At 57.6% G+C, this 16,441-nt stretch overlaps 1 protein-coding gene across 1 annotated transcript in view; it reads left to right on the top strand.

Moving 5' to 3' along the window:
• The window catches only part of TMEM184B (transmembrane protein 184B), a 46,394-nt gene that overhangs the window by 22,572 nt on the left and 7,381 nt on the right, over positions 1-16,441 (top strand). The window contains exons 2-5 of the mRNA XM_075553559.1: positions 487-734; positions 1,276-1,441; positions 13,772-13,862; positions 14,253-14,328. Coding sequence (XP_075409674.1) covers positions 543-734; positions 1,276-1,441; positions 13,772-13,862; positions 14,253-14,328 — 525 coding nt within the window. The 5' untranslated portion in view covers positions 487-542. The remainder of the gene's footprint in view (positions 1-486; positions 735-1,275; positions 1,442-13,771; positions 13,863-14,252; positions 14,329-16,441) is intronic.

The following is a 16,441-nucleotide window of genomic DNA, read 5'->3' as shown; positions in this document are numbered from 1 at the left end:
ACACTGGTTGAGTTGCTTCTCAGCTGGTGGATCCTGGGTCCAAAGGCCACCTGACCCTCCTCCTGGCTCTTCTTCCTTGTAGTAATGAAGCTCCTCCTACCTGCCTGCATCTCTCTCCTCTGATGACCTATAAGATCAGAGGAGCCCTGGTGACATAGTGGGCTGTACATTGAGCTGTTAACCAACCACAAGGTCGGCGGTTCAAACCCACCTGCTCCTGTCAAGATTCAATGTCTCAGAAACCCAAAGGGGCAGTTACACCCTTGTCCAGAGTTACATGAGTCTGGATGGCGTGTGTGTGTGTGTGTGTGTGTGTGTGTGTGTGTGTGTGTCACTCTTAAGTGCGACCTGCTGGGGGGTCTGTTCTCTTTATCCTGGGAACGGGGAACGGGGGTCTGGGGCTCTCAAGACACAGTGGGTGTAGAGATCTGGAGAAGTCTTGCCAGGCCTGCCTGGGGAGGGGCTTACGCTGTGCTCTCCTCCTAGGCTAGCTCGTCCGTCCTCCAAGGGTGCTGCAGGGAGCCCCCCCTGCTGCCGGGACCATGACGGTGAGGGGGGCCGCGCTGGCCCCGGACCCAGCCTCACCCACTACTGCAGCAGCCTCGCCCAGCGTCTCTGCCGTCCCCGAGGGCAGCCCCACGGCCATGGAGCAGCCGGTCTTCCTCATGAGCACCGCCGCTCAGGCCATCTCCGGCTTCTTCGTGTGGACGGCCTTGCTCATCACCTGCCACCAGGTAGCCGGGAGGAAGACACCCACCCACCCCACCCGCAGAGGGACCCCGAAGGAAGCCCCACCTGGCGTCAATTAGGCTGCAGTCATGGCCCAGCCCCACAGCCTCTTGAGAGGCTCAGTGCCGGGTGGCCCACCCTAGGGTGCCCACCTCCTGCAGCTCCTCACCCTCCCTGCATCATCTTTCTGACCCAGGGCAGGTGGGCATGTGTGTGTGTGGGGGGGCGTGCCATGGACATTTAACCGCACCCATCCAGGGGCTCCCCTTCCATTGGGAATGGGGGTGGTGGTGGGTGTTCACGGGGGCTCACTGGAACTTTGGGTGGGGAGGAGAGAGAGAGGGAATGTCCTGGGATAGACTTGGGTCCTCTTCCCATGCCCCTGTCCTCAATGGATGGGGTGGGGTGGGGGTAGGAGCCTTTGCTGGTCCCTTGTTAGCTCCCTGCTAGCTGCTTTGCATTTCTGTGGGGCAGGAGGAGAGGCCTGGTGGGGGTTGTGGAGGGCAACCTTGCTGAGTGCCCACCGCCCAACCTACCCGCCCACAGATCTACATGCACCTGCGCTGCTACAGCTGCCCCAACGAGCAGCGCTACATCGTGCGCATCCTCTTCATCGTGCCCATCTACGCCTTCGACTCCTGGCTCAGCCTCCTCTTCTTCACCAACGACCAGTACTATGTCTACTTCGGCACCGTGCGTGACTGCTACGAAGGTGAGCACACCGCACCCCGGCCCCCAGAAGCCCCTGCCCCCCCTGCCCGTCCTCCTCTGGGGGCTTCTGGGCCTCACGAGGCGGGGTTGAGGGTGGGCTGCTCTCTCTGAACGACCCACCCCTCACTGCACAGTCCGCTTCAAGATCTCCGGCCCAGCACAGGGGCAACTGGTGTTGCCCCATAGAAGGGCGGGCCCTCAGACACCTGCACAGATACCTGGGGCTGCCAGCCCCACCTGTCTCATCCCACCATTCTGGCATCTCTGGCAGGGGAGGGTCCCTTTGGGTTTCACTCCCTACCTGGGGCAGGTAGGGAGTGGACTGGGCCTCCACCTCCTGGAGTCTTCATTCTGAGGATTCCGGCCCCCCTGCCAGAGAAGGGTGCTGGCCTCCTCAGGGTCCCCCTTCTTATGTGAGCCAAGTGCCTAGCTTGTGCTAGGCCTGGGGGGTGGCAGAGAGGAGCCAGCCCTAACCCTCGCTGCCCTCGAGGAGCCTGTGGCTACTGAAAAAGCCCCACTGCCAGGGGCACACATGCCCAGTCAGTGCCCAGGCAGAGGGCCAGGTTTGGGAGAACCGAGAACATTGGATCGGTGACTTAAAGGAGTCGTCCTTGGTGAGGTGGACGCGAGGGACAAGCATTTGTTCTGGGCAGAAAGGAGTGTTAACCTGAGGGGGCAAGGGACAGTGGACGGACGCTGTGCTGTGCGGTGGCCGGTTGGGAGGGGTCAGTGCCAGAGTGATGGCCCCTCGGCAGGGCCAGCGACTACTCCGTCTGGTGTCGGAGTAACCAGCCTCTGACAATATCACGGGGTTAGTAGGCGCAATTGTATGGCGGTAATATGTAAAGATTTTAGTAAAGTCATAGAAGATAAGGGAGGTAGGAGAGAAGATCAAACAAAGAAGTCAGACACGTTTCATGGTAGCATGCTCACCTCAGCCCCTTTTGCTGGTCCACGTGGAGGTGGGAGAAGCGAGGAGGAGAGCGAATATATTTCTAACCAATGCTTATATATACTTAGGGGCGTGCAAGCCCCCTGATGACAAGGAACCACGTATGTCACAGGAGGGAGTTGTATCATAGACAGTACAGCAATGGGAGGGGGACAGTCTAGGGGTGTGCGCGCAATAGCAAGAGGAGGGATTCGGGGTACGCATGTGACCAGATGGGCGACCCTGGATTCGAGATGGCAGCCCAACCTTAGTTCTTGAGCCGACTTATTCTGAGCTCTCCTTCGGGAAAGCAGTTCACTGTCCTCAGTGAGCAGGGCATGAGCCCCACCTGCGGCCGGACAAACCGGAGTCTGGTTGCTCTGGCCGACTGATGCCTTCGGGGCCATAACGTCCGGGCAGCTTGCTTCCACGTGTGCTCCAATCACGTACCACGCATTGCAAGCGGTGTCTTAGGTCTGACCTGCATTTGGGGGCAGACAACCTGGGGGACAGCCTTGTCGTGTCCCACAGGCTGGCGGTCCATACTGAGAGTTTCCGAGGGGGGCACTTGATATTTTTAAACTGTGGACGCACAAAAAATGTGATGTGATAGGAAATTGCGCCCTCCTCCGGGTAGAGGGTAGGCAACAAGGGAGAGGTCCGAGTCCCCAAGACAGGCCACGGGCCAGTGGGTGGGACAGAAGTGCTCTTGACTGTGTCTCCAGAATCGTTCCTCACTCAGCGCGTGACCCCCCCCAGCCTGCTGCCCCACTCAGGGGTCTGTGACCTCTCCCATTCTGCTGCCCCCTCAGGCTCCTGGTTCTGTGTCCCCTCCTCCCGCATATTCCACTGCCCACCCCTCAGGCTGGTGTGCCCCCTCCTGTGCCCTCCCCCCAACAGTTTGATGTAAAGTGACCAGACGTGCTTGTCCCATCTTGAGACTCTAACAGGTCTGACAGCCGGCAGGTGTCCTTCCTCTTCCCTGGCCAAGCAGGGCCCTGGGTACATCAGGTACTGCACATCAGGAAGCCTCGCTTCCTGTCCCCCTTTGACCCTGAAAATCCCAAGGACTCCAGGACACAGAGCATGCCTGTGGGCTTGGCGGGGACGTGGAGGCCCTAGCAGGAGCGGCTATGGCCCGGCCTGCCCTGCCATCTGCCGCAGCCACCTGGTCACCTTTCCCGGCCGGCCCTGAGTCTCTGTGGATGTCCCAGGACACTCCGCTCTGCCTTGGCCTCCTAGTTCTCTGGCCCATGCCATTTCCATCGTCCCCAGCCTGGCAGGGCCAGCATGGGCTAGGGGGTGTCCAGAGTGTTTGAATGAATTGGGGGACTTTATTAAACACCGGTGCATGTGCTGTCCAGTGAGAAAAAAAAAAAAGACAGGGGGCTTTCTATTCTGCTAAAGAGTTACAGTCTCAGAAACTCAGAGGGGCGGTTCTACCCTGTCCTATAGGGTCACTACGATGGCCGTGAGTGAGTGGGTTTATAGTGCACGGAGCCCTGGTGGTGCTGTGAAGTAAGCACTGGACCACTAACCACAAGGTCGAAGGTTCAAACCCATCCGCTGCTCCGAGGAGACCAATGAGGCTGTCTGTTCACATAAAGACCGACAGCCTCAGAAACCCTGCATGGGGGCAGTGCGTCCATGTGCTGCATTTGTCCACGTGGGGTCTCATGGACTTCCCAAGCATCCCTCCTCCCAGTTAGCTGACTGCACTCAGGCAAGGGTGAGGGCAGGGGTGGGGAACACCTGGGCACCCGAGGGAGGAACAGGGTGCTGAGAACCCCTGGCCATCCAGTTGCCAGCCTCGCCCTGGCACCCAGGAGCTCCACTGCTCTCCGTGCTCCTCCAGAAGCAGAGAGCCGCTCCTGCGCAGGCCTGTCCCAGCCGTGTGGACCTGGGTGAGTGCTGGCCTCTGGGCGGCAAAGCAGGGGCGCAGGACACAGCCAGGGGAGCCCCCTGGGGTGCTGCTCCCAGATGGCCTTGGCAGATGGTAGGCGAGACCTCCTTGGGAAGCCTTTGTTCTGGCCCCGCCTGCCCTGCCCTTCAGCCCAGCCCGCACGCACCTCAAAGGAGAGAGTGCCTCCCCTAGCAACAGCCTCTTACAAACAGCGGGGCAGCTGCACGGAAGCTCCGTGCGCCCAAGTCAGGGGCCCCTTGTTCCAGGGCTGGACGCTGTGGCCTCGCTAGCCCTCCACTCTGTGTCTCTGGCCGTCACCTGCTGTTCCTTTATTTAGCAGTGCCACACAGCTGGCCGCCCAGGACGGTGGCCCTCGGGGAGCAGGTGTGCAGTGTGTCCCTTCCAATGCAAAACGAAGGGAACGGTGCTTCCCGGAAAGAGGGCAAGTTGGGAGCGCAGTGCCCTGGACAGAAAAGCTTCTGTCCCAAGTCTGCCAGTCTGTACCACGAGGCGACGTAGAGGTGGGCTTCTTTTGAAGGAGGTTCTATAAAATTTAACACCCCCCCCCAACACACACACTAAAATTAGTCTAAACTCGCTGCCATCAAGTCAATGCCGACTCATAGCAACCTATAGGCCAGGGTAGAACTGTGCCTGTGAGCTTCCAAGAGTGGACTCTTTACAGGATAGAAAGCTCTGTCTTTCTCCCTCAGAGCGGCTGGTGGTTTTGAACTGCTGACTTTGCAGTTAGCAGCCCAGCATGCAGCCACTAGGCCCCCGGGGCTCCCTGAATTAAAGTTAAACGGAACCAAACTTTTATTTTGCTTAAAACAATTCATGCCCAAGGTCTGGACATGTAACTGCCCTTGCCTCTCCCCGCTCCCTAGTCCCTGGCCCAAAGGCAGTCACTTTCGATTCTCTTGGCTTTGTTTTCCTTGCAGAATCACCTAGGGAAACAAAACAAAACGCTTACCCTGGTGATCCCTCCTTTTTCTGTCTCTCGCATGGAGGTAACGGAGACTGCTACTGTCGGCAGTGTGGCTTTGGGCATGCGTCTTACATTCCTGTGGACATGCTGTCCAGAGAGACAGCACCAACCCCATCAACCCGGAGAAGGACGTTGTGCTTGGTAAACTAGAGGGGCAGCAAGAAAAACAACATCAGGCTCAGGTGTAGGGACAGGGGTGAGGACGGCGCAGGCCCAGGCAGTGTTTCCCTCAGATCGGGTCACTGTGAGTTGGAAGTAACTTGGTGGCACCGAGAACCACCGAGCTATGTGCTGCTTAGCGTCTGTTTGGGAAGTGTCTGACTGCACATCAGTCTGTGGCCAGAGCACCCAGGTGTCTGAGTACCTGCCACCAGCCCTTCATCTTGGGGGTTGGAGCCCCACTTCTGCCTTACAGCTGTGCCTAACCCAGAGCCACTTGCCCGGCAGGTGGGGTCTGGCCCCATCGCCCGACCCCAAGTCCCTGGTCTCTGTGCCTTGCCTGGTGTGGTCCCACAGGGCAGCAGTACCTCCCTGAGCCCCATACTGCCTCCTCCCTGGGCAGGTCCTCCCAGACAAGCTGGCTTAGCAGAGAGGGCGGGGACAGCCAGGCAGGACTTAGCCGCATGCTCACCTGAGAGGTCTCCACTGTGGGAACTGCCCGGGCCAGGCCATGCACCCACACTGCAGACGCTGAGCCACTGTGCACCCCGGAGCCCACCGCCCCACAGACACAGGTGCCCACAGCGTCCAAGTCACACAAACGTTTTCTCTCCCATAGCACACATCCTACCTCACGGGAAGTACTCCGGGCGTCAGCGAGGTGTGCCTGTGTTTTACACTCCACCCCACCTTGCACACACACACACACACACACACACACACACACACACGCCTTTCTTCATCTTCTCACCGCGGTCCTGTCACGCTTTTCTCTAAGTCTCTCTTCAGTACCTGCATCTCGATGTCTCCGTAAGGGCCGGTCCAAGCCCAGCCTTACAGAGCCCGACCACACTCGTCCTTCTCTGTGGACTGTCTTTATTTCCGCCCTGGACGCTGTTGGCTTTGGTCCTCCGCTTTGCTCAGCTCTTTGGGCCTGTTGTTCATTTAGAAGCAGCCAGGTGGCACAGCGGTTAAGCAAGCGGCTGGGACCAGAAGCCTGCAAGTTTGAACTCTTGGTGGTCAAAATCCAGCCGGCCGCTCAGACCAGGAAAGATTGCTCCTGACCAAGGATGGCCACCAGGCCCACCCACCACCAACAACTCAATTCGGGCTCAGAGTGGCCCCACAGGGAGGGTTTCTGTACGGGCCTCCTACCCCGAGGAGCAGCTGGTGGGTTTGAACCACTGACTCTGTGGTGGGCTGTCCCACAGCACCACACACCCTGCCGGGTGATTCTGCTCTGTCACCCGGGGTCGCCGTGAGACGATGGCACAGATCCACAGCTTCACTCATTGCGTTGGTCTGGGTGGACTAGAGAAACAATTTCGCAAACACGCTTCTGGATCTAAGAAAGAGCTTTCTGTACAAGAGCAATTGAATATTGAGAAAACATCCAAGCCCAGTCCAGATCAAGTCCATTAGTCCGATATTAGCCCATATGTCAGATACCAATGTATAAATTCCTCTTCAGACTCACGAAACCCATGCAATGACGCCGAATGCAGGAAGATCACAGGCCAGTGGGTGGGAAGTCTTGTGGATCCAGTGGCGTTGTAAGCCTCTCAGTATTGGCAGGGGTCTCCACATGGCTCCTTCAGCTCCAGGGCTCTCGGGTAGCACCAGATGTGTCTTGTTGGCAGGAATGTCTCACAGGGAGTCAGCATGTGTCCCACCTCCAGCGAACTATTTTTCTTCATAGCGCCTCCAAATGAGGTCATCAAACTGCTACCTGATTGATGGGCTAAACTTTACCCCTTCATGCTTACGACTCAAATTGACAGCAGATTATGTAATTACCACACTAATTTATCCCCCCAGTTGCTTCAGTAAAGAGAAAGCCTCCTTCCCAGGGCTCTTGAGTGGATCAGTTACCTGGCAGTGTTCTTCCTGGAGCCCGTCTCTTCTCTGCACTCGGGACGGCCGCTCCCAAGGCTGGTGCTGGCCCTTCCGTTCACTGTCATCCCGATGCCTCCCTTGTTCCTCCAACCCCGTCCCTCCTTTCATGGTTTTTCTTTTTGGTTGAAACACATCTTCCAGGAGCATGATGCTCAAGGCAGGTAGTGTCTACTCCCAAACCACACGCACCGCCAGCGAGTCGGTTCCCGCGCAGGGCCACCAGGTGGTGTAGCTGGTAGTGTACTGGGCTGCTACCCGCAAGGCCAGCAGTTTGGAACCCCCAGCTGCTCCCCAGGAGAAAATGAGGCTCTCTGTGCTCATAAAGAGGTAGAGTCTCGGAAACCCTGCATAGCTCAACCCGGTCCTACAGGGTCCCTGTGGCTCAGATCCTTTATTAGCTAAACTCTTGGTTGGTTCTAAGAAGACTTCCAGGGTTAATTGTGGCTTACATTTTGAAGATGACTTCTGGGTAGTACTTTTAGGGCTGCATCCAGCCTCAGTGTTGAAATACTGGTACCTTTGGAGTGATGGATGGATGGATGGATGGATGGATGGATGGATGGATGGATGGATGGATGGATGGATGGATAAATGGGTGGGTGGGTGGATATATGGATGGATAGATGGATAATTGGATGGATGGGTGGATGGACGGATGGCTAATTGGATGGATGCACAGGTGGGCAGATGATGGATAACTGGGTCTGTTTGGTGTTTGTCTGGGAATCCAACTCTTAAGTTGGCAGTAACCCTCTCTGGCTTTGGCGGTAGGTTTTCTTGGTCTTTTCTCCTCCCAGTTCTGTGGCCAAACCTACTCGTTTCTGACAGTTACTTGCCTGTGTATATGACCTGCCTTAAAAAAGAATTGTGATTTAGGTGAGTCTGTAGAGCAGACCCGCAGTTTTACATTCAACAAGGTCTGCCCCTTCTTTCAATCTCATTCACTTAAGTCCCTTCAAGGGACCGTCCGTCCCCTATTTCCTCCGTGTCTCCTGTTTCCACTCCCCTTCGAACCCGCTGCCCTTTGGGAAAGCCCGCCCTTTTGGTCATCAGTGGTTGATTATGCTAACCTGGGGTGCATTCATTTCAGGTCTGAATGATGACTAAGGGCCATCATCTTGGGGGGTCTCACCTGTCCCTGTCTGACCAGTTCGCTTGGTCTTTCTTCTTGAGCTTGGTTCTGTCCCTGCTTCCCCCCTGCTGCTCTCCATCCCCAGAGGCACCTACCTGCTGGGCACGCTGAGCTGCATGCTCCTGCCCTTGGGCCTTGGCAATGTCCCCTCCCACTCCCCCCACCCCAGTCCATTTAGATGGATGTTACTCTTTGAGGTGGAGCCTAGAATGTTCTTTGCAGTTTTCTGGTTCTTTTCTGTGTTCCACATTAAAAAAAAAAAAAGTTTGCCTTTGAACTTTTCTAAAGTCGTTTTCTTTCTTCTACCGTGATGTAAATACTTGTCAGGAGCCTTTCCTTGGGTGGTGGAGGAGGTGGTGGTGGTGATGGAGGTGGTGGAGGAGGTGGTGATGGTGGTGGTGGTGGAGGTGGTGGTGGTGGTGGTGGTGTGTGTCTATATATAGACATACTCTTGTGCTTGGCTTGGGAGCCCTGCAGAGGCCGTCTCCTCCCCGCTCTCTGGGGATATTAATCACCGTCCTTGTCTTCTGCTCTCGCCATTGTCTCGATCCCCTTTGAGGTCCTTTCCTTTGTTTATTTGCGTTGGGCTTGGGCCTGGGGTCAGCGCTCTCCTCAAATGCCTGCTGTCCTTGGCTGTTTCTGGTACGTCAGCTGGACTACACGGGCACAGGCGCCCCCCTGGCATTTCCATGTGGTGCTGGAGGTGCTGGCCGACACCGGGCCAAGACTCTCTGATTCTGCGTCTCCTTCCTCCCAGTGGGATGCCCCCACTTCCTCTCTGGGCAGCGGGACCTGGGTGCAGAACACGGGAGGCCTCCCACTTTTACATGTAGATTTATTTCATCTCTGGGCTTTCTTGAAGCTTTCTCAGCCCGCAGCCAGGCCAGGTTCTCCAAGGACAGAGCTATTCCAAACTTCCACGAAAGTACCCTTCCAAAGGTCCTGGGGCCAGATGTTTAACTGCTTTTCCGGTTTTCAACATTTCCCAGGGTTCTGACTAACCCCCACCCCAGCTCCAGCCCCATCAGCAGCACCACCCTCCAGCTGCCAAATTTGTGTTGGCAGCTCGTGCCTTGTTCTCCTTCACTGTTCTTTGTCCTGGGAGATCTGCACCTTCTCCCCTGGCCCCCCAGGAGATCACGCATGCCCTTGTGTGTGCGCGCACACACACACAAGTGTGCTGGGGGTGTGGGGCAGTGCAGATGGGTGTGTGCTCACCCCGGGCCGCAACTTGATTGTGGTGTTCCCATTGGCTGAGGAGAAGGCTGAGAGAAGTCAGTGGCCCACTTGGCTCCCATAGCTCATGGCATCCTACCAAGAGGTGAGCCTCCTGGGCGGAAAGGCCGGAGGAAGCCAGGGGAGAGCCGAGGAGTTGAGGGGGTAGGGTCGGAGCAGTGGTCAGGAAGGAGCTTGGCCTTGTGGCGCCTCCGTGGCAGCTGGACCATCCGTGCTTCCTGAGTCACATCTGCCTGGTGCCTCCAGGGCTGCCCGGTGTTTCCCATCACCACCTGGGTGCAAAGTCTCACCTCCTACCTACCTGGAGGCATCACCCTGTGTTTGTCCGGGTTGACTAGAGAAACAAATTCATCGGAGACTCATGTATAAGAAAGAGCTTTCTATAAAAAGTACTTGGATATTGAGAAAACATCCCAGCCCAGTCCAGATGAAGTCCATAAGTCTGATATGAGCCATGACATTGAATGCAGGAAGATCACAGGCCAGTGAGTGGGAAGCCTTGTGAATTCAGTGGCGGTAGAAGCATCTCAGCACTGGTGTGGGTCTCCATGTGGCTTCACCAGCTCTAGCACTCTGGCTCCATCAGCATAGCTTTGTGTGGCTTGTCAACAAGAATGTGTAGCAGAGTGTGTGGGTCTGGCCTCCAGTGAGCTATTTTTTTCCATAGTGCCTTCAAATGAGGTCATCAAGCTAAATTCCACCCCTTCACTCTTCATACCCTCAAGTTGACACCACATTCAGCAACCACCACAGTCCCCCTTGATGACAAATGTGACAGGTGGCATCGATTACAACAGTTCTCCCAGGTGGCCCTGAGGACTCAGAACCTGCACTCCCACCCGGGAACCACTGGGCCAGGCCAGGCGGAGAAGGGGCGCTCTGCCTGCAGACTGTCACCTCTCGTAGAGATGCAGGTGTGACATGAGGGGAGGACACAGAAGGACTAGCCTCCCAGAGCCTGGCCCAAAGCGCAACACCTTCACAGGTGGACAGCACAGCAGGGATGGCACCACCCAGGGCAGCGGGTAGACAGAGCCAAGGGTGGTGGTGGGAACCCAGTCAGAGAAGGGTGCTCAGGAGACTGCAGGGGAGGGGGAGGTCAGGGTGGTGAGCAGCAGGAAGAGGCGGGTCCACAGAAAATGGGGAAGCCGAGAGCCAGCCAGGGAGGGAACTGCCTGCTGGAGCAGCTGCAGGAACTGGTCCCCGGTGTTGGGCACACCCCTACACCGCAGGGTCACCCGCTGTGCTCCGTCTCACACAGCCTTCTCTGCTTCAGCTACTGCGTTCTGGAATTCCCTGCAGTGGCCACACAGAACTCACAGGCAGGGCACTTGACTGATGGTCATGAAGGAAGTTAACAAGTTACAGTGCAGGTGAGACATGCTCAGGATGCAGTCAGGACGTGTTACAAAGTCCTCTCAGGGATGTTCATAAAGCCCCTCTGCTGCAAACTTCCACCTGAAGGTACTCAGCCCTGCCTCCCGTGAATCCGCAAGCCCAGCTCCCCCAATTCAGTGCTTGGGGGACGCGCTTCTCCACAGGCCCGCCTCCTGCCGCAGAGCATTCCGCTCTACTCGCTCTGTGGGCCGGCCAGTCCACGGCCCGGCTCCTGCGTTGGCTTCTGACTGCTGCTATTGCTGCTCTTCTGCCACTCCTCAGATGTCACAGCTGACCCTGGATCAAGAGGCTTCACCTCGCAGGGGTCTCGGGGTCTAGAGGCGACGCTCCACTCCTGGCTCTCACTGGTAGAGAGATCCCTGCTCCTGCTTTTCAGCGTGCTCGTTTTATTCCCAGTGGGATGATACTCAGGGAAGCCCTTGCACCGGGACTTGGGTGACTTCTCAGGGTCTTACCCAGACCCAGCCAGGAGGAGGTCATTTGGCGGGAGGTATTGCAAGAGCAATGATTCCATCTCAGCACCCTCATCCGTCATGTTCAGGAGGACCCCTAGCCCTTGAAAGGAGCAAAGGATGCTGGGAAGCCTCTACTTATTGAGCAGAGAAAAAAATCTTTTCCAAAGTTCAGGGTTTTCCAAAGTTAGCTCCATGTGTCTTGTCAGCAGGAAGTGTATCTGGCCACCAGTGAGCTCTTTATCTCCAAGGTACCCCCCAAATGAGGTCATCCAGCTGGGACCCAATTGACAGGCTAAACTCCACCCCTTCGAGAGTTGAGAGGAGATTATGTAACTGCCACATACGCTATCTAGGACCGTATAGGATCCCTTTCTGAGCGGTTGCTGGTGGAAGCCAGGCACCATCTAGTTCTTTGGGTCTCAGGGTCGGGGTCTGACTGCGTGCTCCCTTAGTCCTTTGGACTCATTGGGTCCGTATGCTTCTGGCCTTCGTCTCTCTTCTTTCCTCTGGATGGAGAGAAGCCCCAGGGACACCTTTAGCTGGCTGCTCACAAGCGGTGGGATGGTCTTTCTAGGCTGCACTCCGTGGAAGCACGTCTCCAGGCCTTTTCTTCCAAGGCGCTCTTTGCCGCCTTCAAGTCCGTGCGGATCCACGGCAACCCCAGGGGACAGGGTGGAACCGCCCTATGGGTTTCTGAGACTGTAACTCTTTAAAGAAGTAGAAAGCCCCGTCTTTCTCCCGAGGAGCGGCTGGTGGCTTTGAACTGCCGACCTTGCAGTTAGCAGCCCAGCTTGTAACCACAAAGCCACCAGGGCTGCCCCGGAGGCAGGACGGGGTGACAGCCGTGACAGTCACCCACTGAGCTCGCTGAAGCAGTCACTGAAGGCTCCCATCCAGCAGAGACTCCTGGTTTGGACTCCCTCTGCTAACCGGGGCGGAGAGCCACATGCCAGTGCCCCTCCCCTCATATCTGTGGCTACATGCTGTGGGCGGCATTTTCACAGAGTGTTCCCATGGGTGCCCCCAGCAGCAGCATCTGTGAGCCCTAATAGATCAACTCACCTGTGTGTGGTAGGAAGCACCCCATAGGTGGCCCTTCTGCAAAGTGAAAGTCACCTTGGGTCTAAACGTGCACGGCCAGGAGCCTCTGTGCCTGTTCACACATGTGGGGCCTGCTGAGAGCTTTCTAGGGGCAGGGGGGATCAGATGGGCCCCGGTGCCAGGGCTGCGTGGCTCTGTGGATGAGGTGGTCCTGGGCCCCCTGGAGTAGGTGGGGGCTGGGCTGGGCTGGCAGGTATACAGGGATCAGCAAGGGCAGAGCGTGGAAGTGTCAGCTAGTCTGCTCAGAGGCACTTAGTGCTGGTAGGATATAAAGTGGGAAGGGCGGTCTGTGATCAGACGAGCCAGCCCCTTCCCCTCCCCGTAGCAGCTCAGGGAGCTCCCTGGCCTCTATGCTGGACACAGGTGGGATGAGAAGGCACCCCCTGCCTGTGGGCACCCGCTGCCCCCTGGGCTGACCTCACGTCTTCCCAGCGGCCTCTGCTCCTCACTGGACACATGTCCTCTCCCTCAGCGCCCCTTCCTCCTCCACTTGCTCCGCCCTCTTTCCTGCCCATCAGCTGGCGTCTGGTGCCTGGCCCGGCATCCTGTGTTGACTGCAGAAACCCCTGGGAAACTCACGGAGCACAATGGAATGTAGTATTTCCAGCACGGCACAGACGCCGGCACCCTGGCTGGGCTTTGGTGATGATGGCAAGCTGGCTCCCCCAGGCCATCACCACAGATTGGTGCCCGGGTCCCATGGTCAGGCAGACAGACAGCTCTTGTGAGTGGCCGTACAGATGAAGGTGCCGCTAGGCACTCTCGCCAGACGTTCCTCCAGAGGTCCTGCTGGAGGGTGTTTGGGTTTTGTTGGTTTTGAATCAACCTATAGTGCCAAGAATGCCATGTGGGCTTAGTACATAGTGATAAAGCCTATACCCATTCAACCATCGCAAGAACCTGCCAGCGGCCAGCACCCTGAAGCCTGTGTCCACCCAACCCCACCCTCTGACCTCCACACAGTCCTGGGTTTGTGGCCATCTCACTGGCTTTTTTCCGGGGGGTGAGCGCGGCACGCACACTAGTGGATGGATGACCCTGTCCCTTGTGACTGGAGTCTGGGGGTGGTGGGGCTTCTGCTGGGCAGATCCCAGGGGATGGGCGTGACCTCTGCTGGCCCCTCTCCCCGCAGCGCTGGTCATCTATAACTTCCTGAGCCTGTGCTACGAGTACCTGGGAGGAGAGAGTTCCATTATGTCTGAGATCCGAGGGAAGCCCATTGAGTGAGTATGTGCCTGTTCCGGCCCGGCCAGGCCCCTGGCTTGCACGCCTCACCTGGACGAGTGCCAGACCGCTCGCTTGGACCCTGGGTTGGCGGGAGGGGGTCCCTCTCTGGCTCCTCCTTCCTCCCTGTCGCTCTCCCTCTTCACTCAGGCCTTTCCTGGGTCCCTCTTCTGTCTCCCACCTGCAGTCTCCCTACAGCCAATCCCTCTGCAGCCCAGCTTCTTGCCCCAGTGGGTGCCGAGGCTCCCTTGGGCCTCTCCCTGGACCGGCCCTGGGCTCAGGCTGGACAGTCCAGACCCGGGGGTACACGGGGGATAGCCTTCCCTCTGTCCACCTACCGTGGGCACCGGCTTGCCTCTCACCACCTGTCGCCCCCTGTGTTTCTCCAGGTCCAGCTGCATGTACGGCACTTGCTGTCTCTGGGGGAAGACCTACTCCATTGGGTTCCTGCGCTTCTGCAAGCAGGTGGGCACCCCCAGCAGCTCCGCCACAGCCAGGGCCAGGTCTGTCCCTGGGGACCGCAGTCTGCTGGGGCCACGGTGGCCAGGGAGGGTCCGATGCAGCCCTGGGCAGGAAGAACTAGTTCAGACGCTTGCTCATTTGCCCAGGCCTCAGTGTGTGAGCGAATCAGGGAGTGCGTGGGCATTCTAGAAACTTCCCATCAACTGTGGCTGCAGAGCGGGGGTGGGGAGGCTTCTGCATTAAAGACACATGACAAAACAAGCCTGTGCACTTGACAGACAGGCCCTCGGTTTCCAGCTCCCGCACCTGTGGCCCCGAGCAACCTGGGTGGAGGCAGGCGGCGCCACCAGTAAGCATGTGACCGACTGAGCTCAGCCTCTGAACCACTCAGCCTCTCTGTGTCAGTGACCCATTGCTGTTCGGCCAGAAACACCACAGTGGACAGACAGCTAAGAGAAGTCCATTCTCTCACAATGGGCGGAAGCTCTGGTGGTGTCATGGTTACTCGCTGAGCTGATGACCACAAGGTCATCAGTTCAAAACCACCAGCCAGCTTCACGGGAGAAAGATGAGGCTTTGTGTTCCCATAAAGAGTTACAGCCTCAGAAATTCCAGGGGCAGTCCGACCCTGCCCTATAGGATCCCTGTGAGTCAGAACTGACCAGATGGCAATGAGACTGGCCGCTGGTTCTCACACTGGAAGAGGCTGGGAGTCGGACTCTGATCACCGGCTCTGGGACAGCCCCCCTCCATTTGCATTGGAGAGGGTCCTGTTTCCCTTTGCCTGGGGACCCCCGGTTCCTTGAAGACCTGCACTTGTCTCCGCCTCATCTCCCTGGGCCTGGGGGCTCCCATCGCAGGGAAACAGGGTTCCAAGAATGTATTCTGGTCCCTCCTGGGTCTTCTCTCTTGGTGGGTGTCAGGTCACCCCCCCCCCCCCCGTCTCTTCTCTCTCCAATAAGCTCTTGTAGAAAAACTCTGCCCATGTCAGACCAGGGGAGCTGCCTCCCCCCACCCCCCGAGTCTGCCTCCTGAACACAGTGTGGCTGTGAGGTACCATTGAGTCGGTTCCGACCCACAGCGCCCCGTGCTGCCCAGCCTCACAGCTGTTCCTGTGCCTGAGCCCCTTGTGGCCGCCACCGTGTCCCTCTATCTCTTCAAGGGCCTTCCTCTTTTTCTCTGCCCCTTTACTTTACCAAGCTTGACCTGTCCATCTCCGGGGACTGGTCTCTTCTGACAGCGTGTCCAAAGTGTGCAAGACAAAGTCTCACCACCCGTACTTCTAAGGAGGACTCTGGCCGAACTCACTAACCCACAGAAGTCAGGATTTACAGCCCATCACAATGGAGGATGATTAGACTGGGGAGTGGGGGTGGAGAGGCTAGTATAATAGCTACATGTTCACAGAACTGCCAGACCATCAGGCATCCGGGCTTAACCAAGTGGACACATACTTGTGGAGGACACAGCCCAGTTCATGGTGTCCTGAGCTATGAACTGTGTCCTCCTCTGTGGGCTGGGCCCACAGGGCTCAGCTCCTGGGAGATCCTCAAAGCAGTTGGGGGGGGGGGGAAGGGCGCGTCCTGCATGGGAAGCATGAAGTGCAGCGGCCGGCATGGGCATGCACAGCCACCCTATCAGGTTCAGGGGCCACACCCAGCCGGCATGACCTCAGCCTCTGCAAGTCTCCTTGGGGCCTATTGGGAGGGGGCAGAAAGCCTACAACTCCTCGGGGCTAGCCCCCAACTCCCCAACAACAACCCAAGCCTCCTGCTCTCCTCGCAGCCCTTCCTCCACTGTGTGGGCACTCTCCGAGTCTCCTCTCTGGAACCACAGGGCCAGGGTTAAAGTCTGCGTACAAGGTGGGGCCCTCAGCCATTGTTGACCCAGCTTCCTGTCCTGGGTGTGACTCACTGCCTGGTGCCATGGCTAAACCGGGCACAACCGCTAGCTCGCTCATGTTGCCTCGGTGGGAGTCTAAACTGCCCCCAGCTCTATGGGTCCAGGGGGCACTGCTGCTGCTCCTTGGGGGGCAGGTAACTGCAGTCAAGTTCTGCCTTTCCCGAGCACAGCCTGAGACACAGGAATAGCCTCTCCCAGGTCTGCGAGCCCAGCC

Source organism: Tenrec ecaudatus, chromosome 6, assembly GCF_050624435.1.
Source record: "Tenrec ecaudatus isolate mTenEca1 chromosome 6, mTenEca1.hap1, whole genome shotgun sequence".
NCBI classification, from domain to species: Eukaryota; Metazoa; Chordata; class Mammalia; order Afrosoricida; family Tenrecidae; genus Tenrec; species Tenrec ecaudatus.
This window is presented reverse-complemented; position numbering and strand designations above follow the sequence as displayed.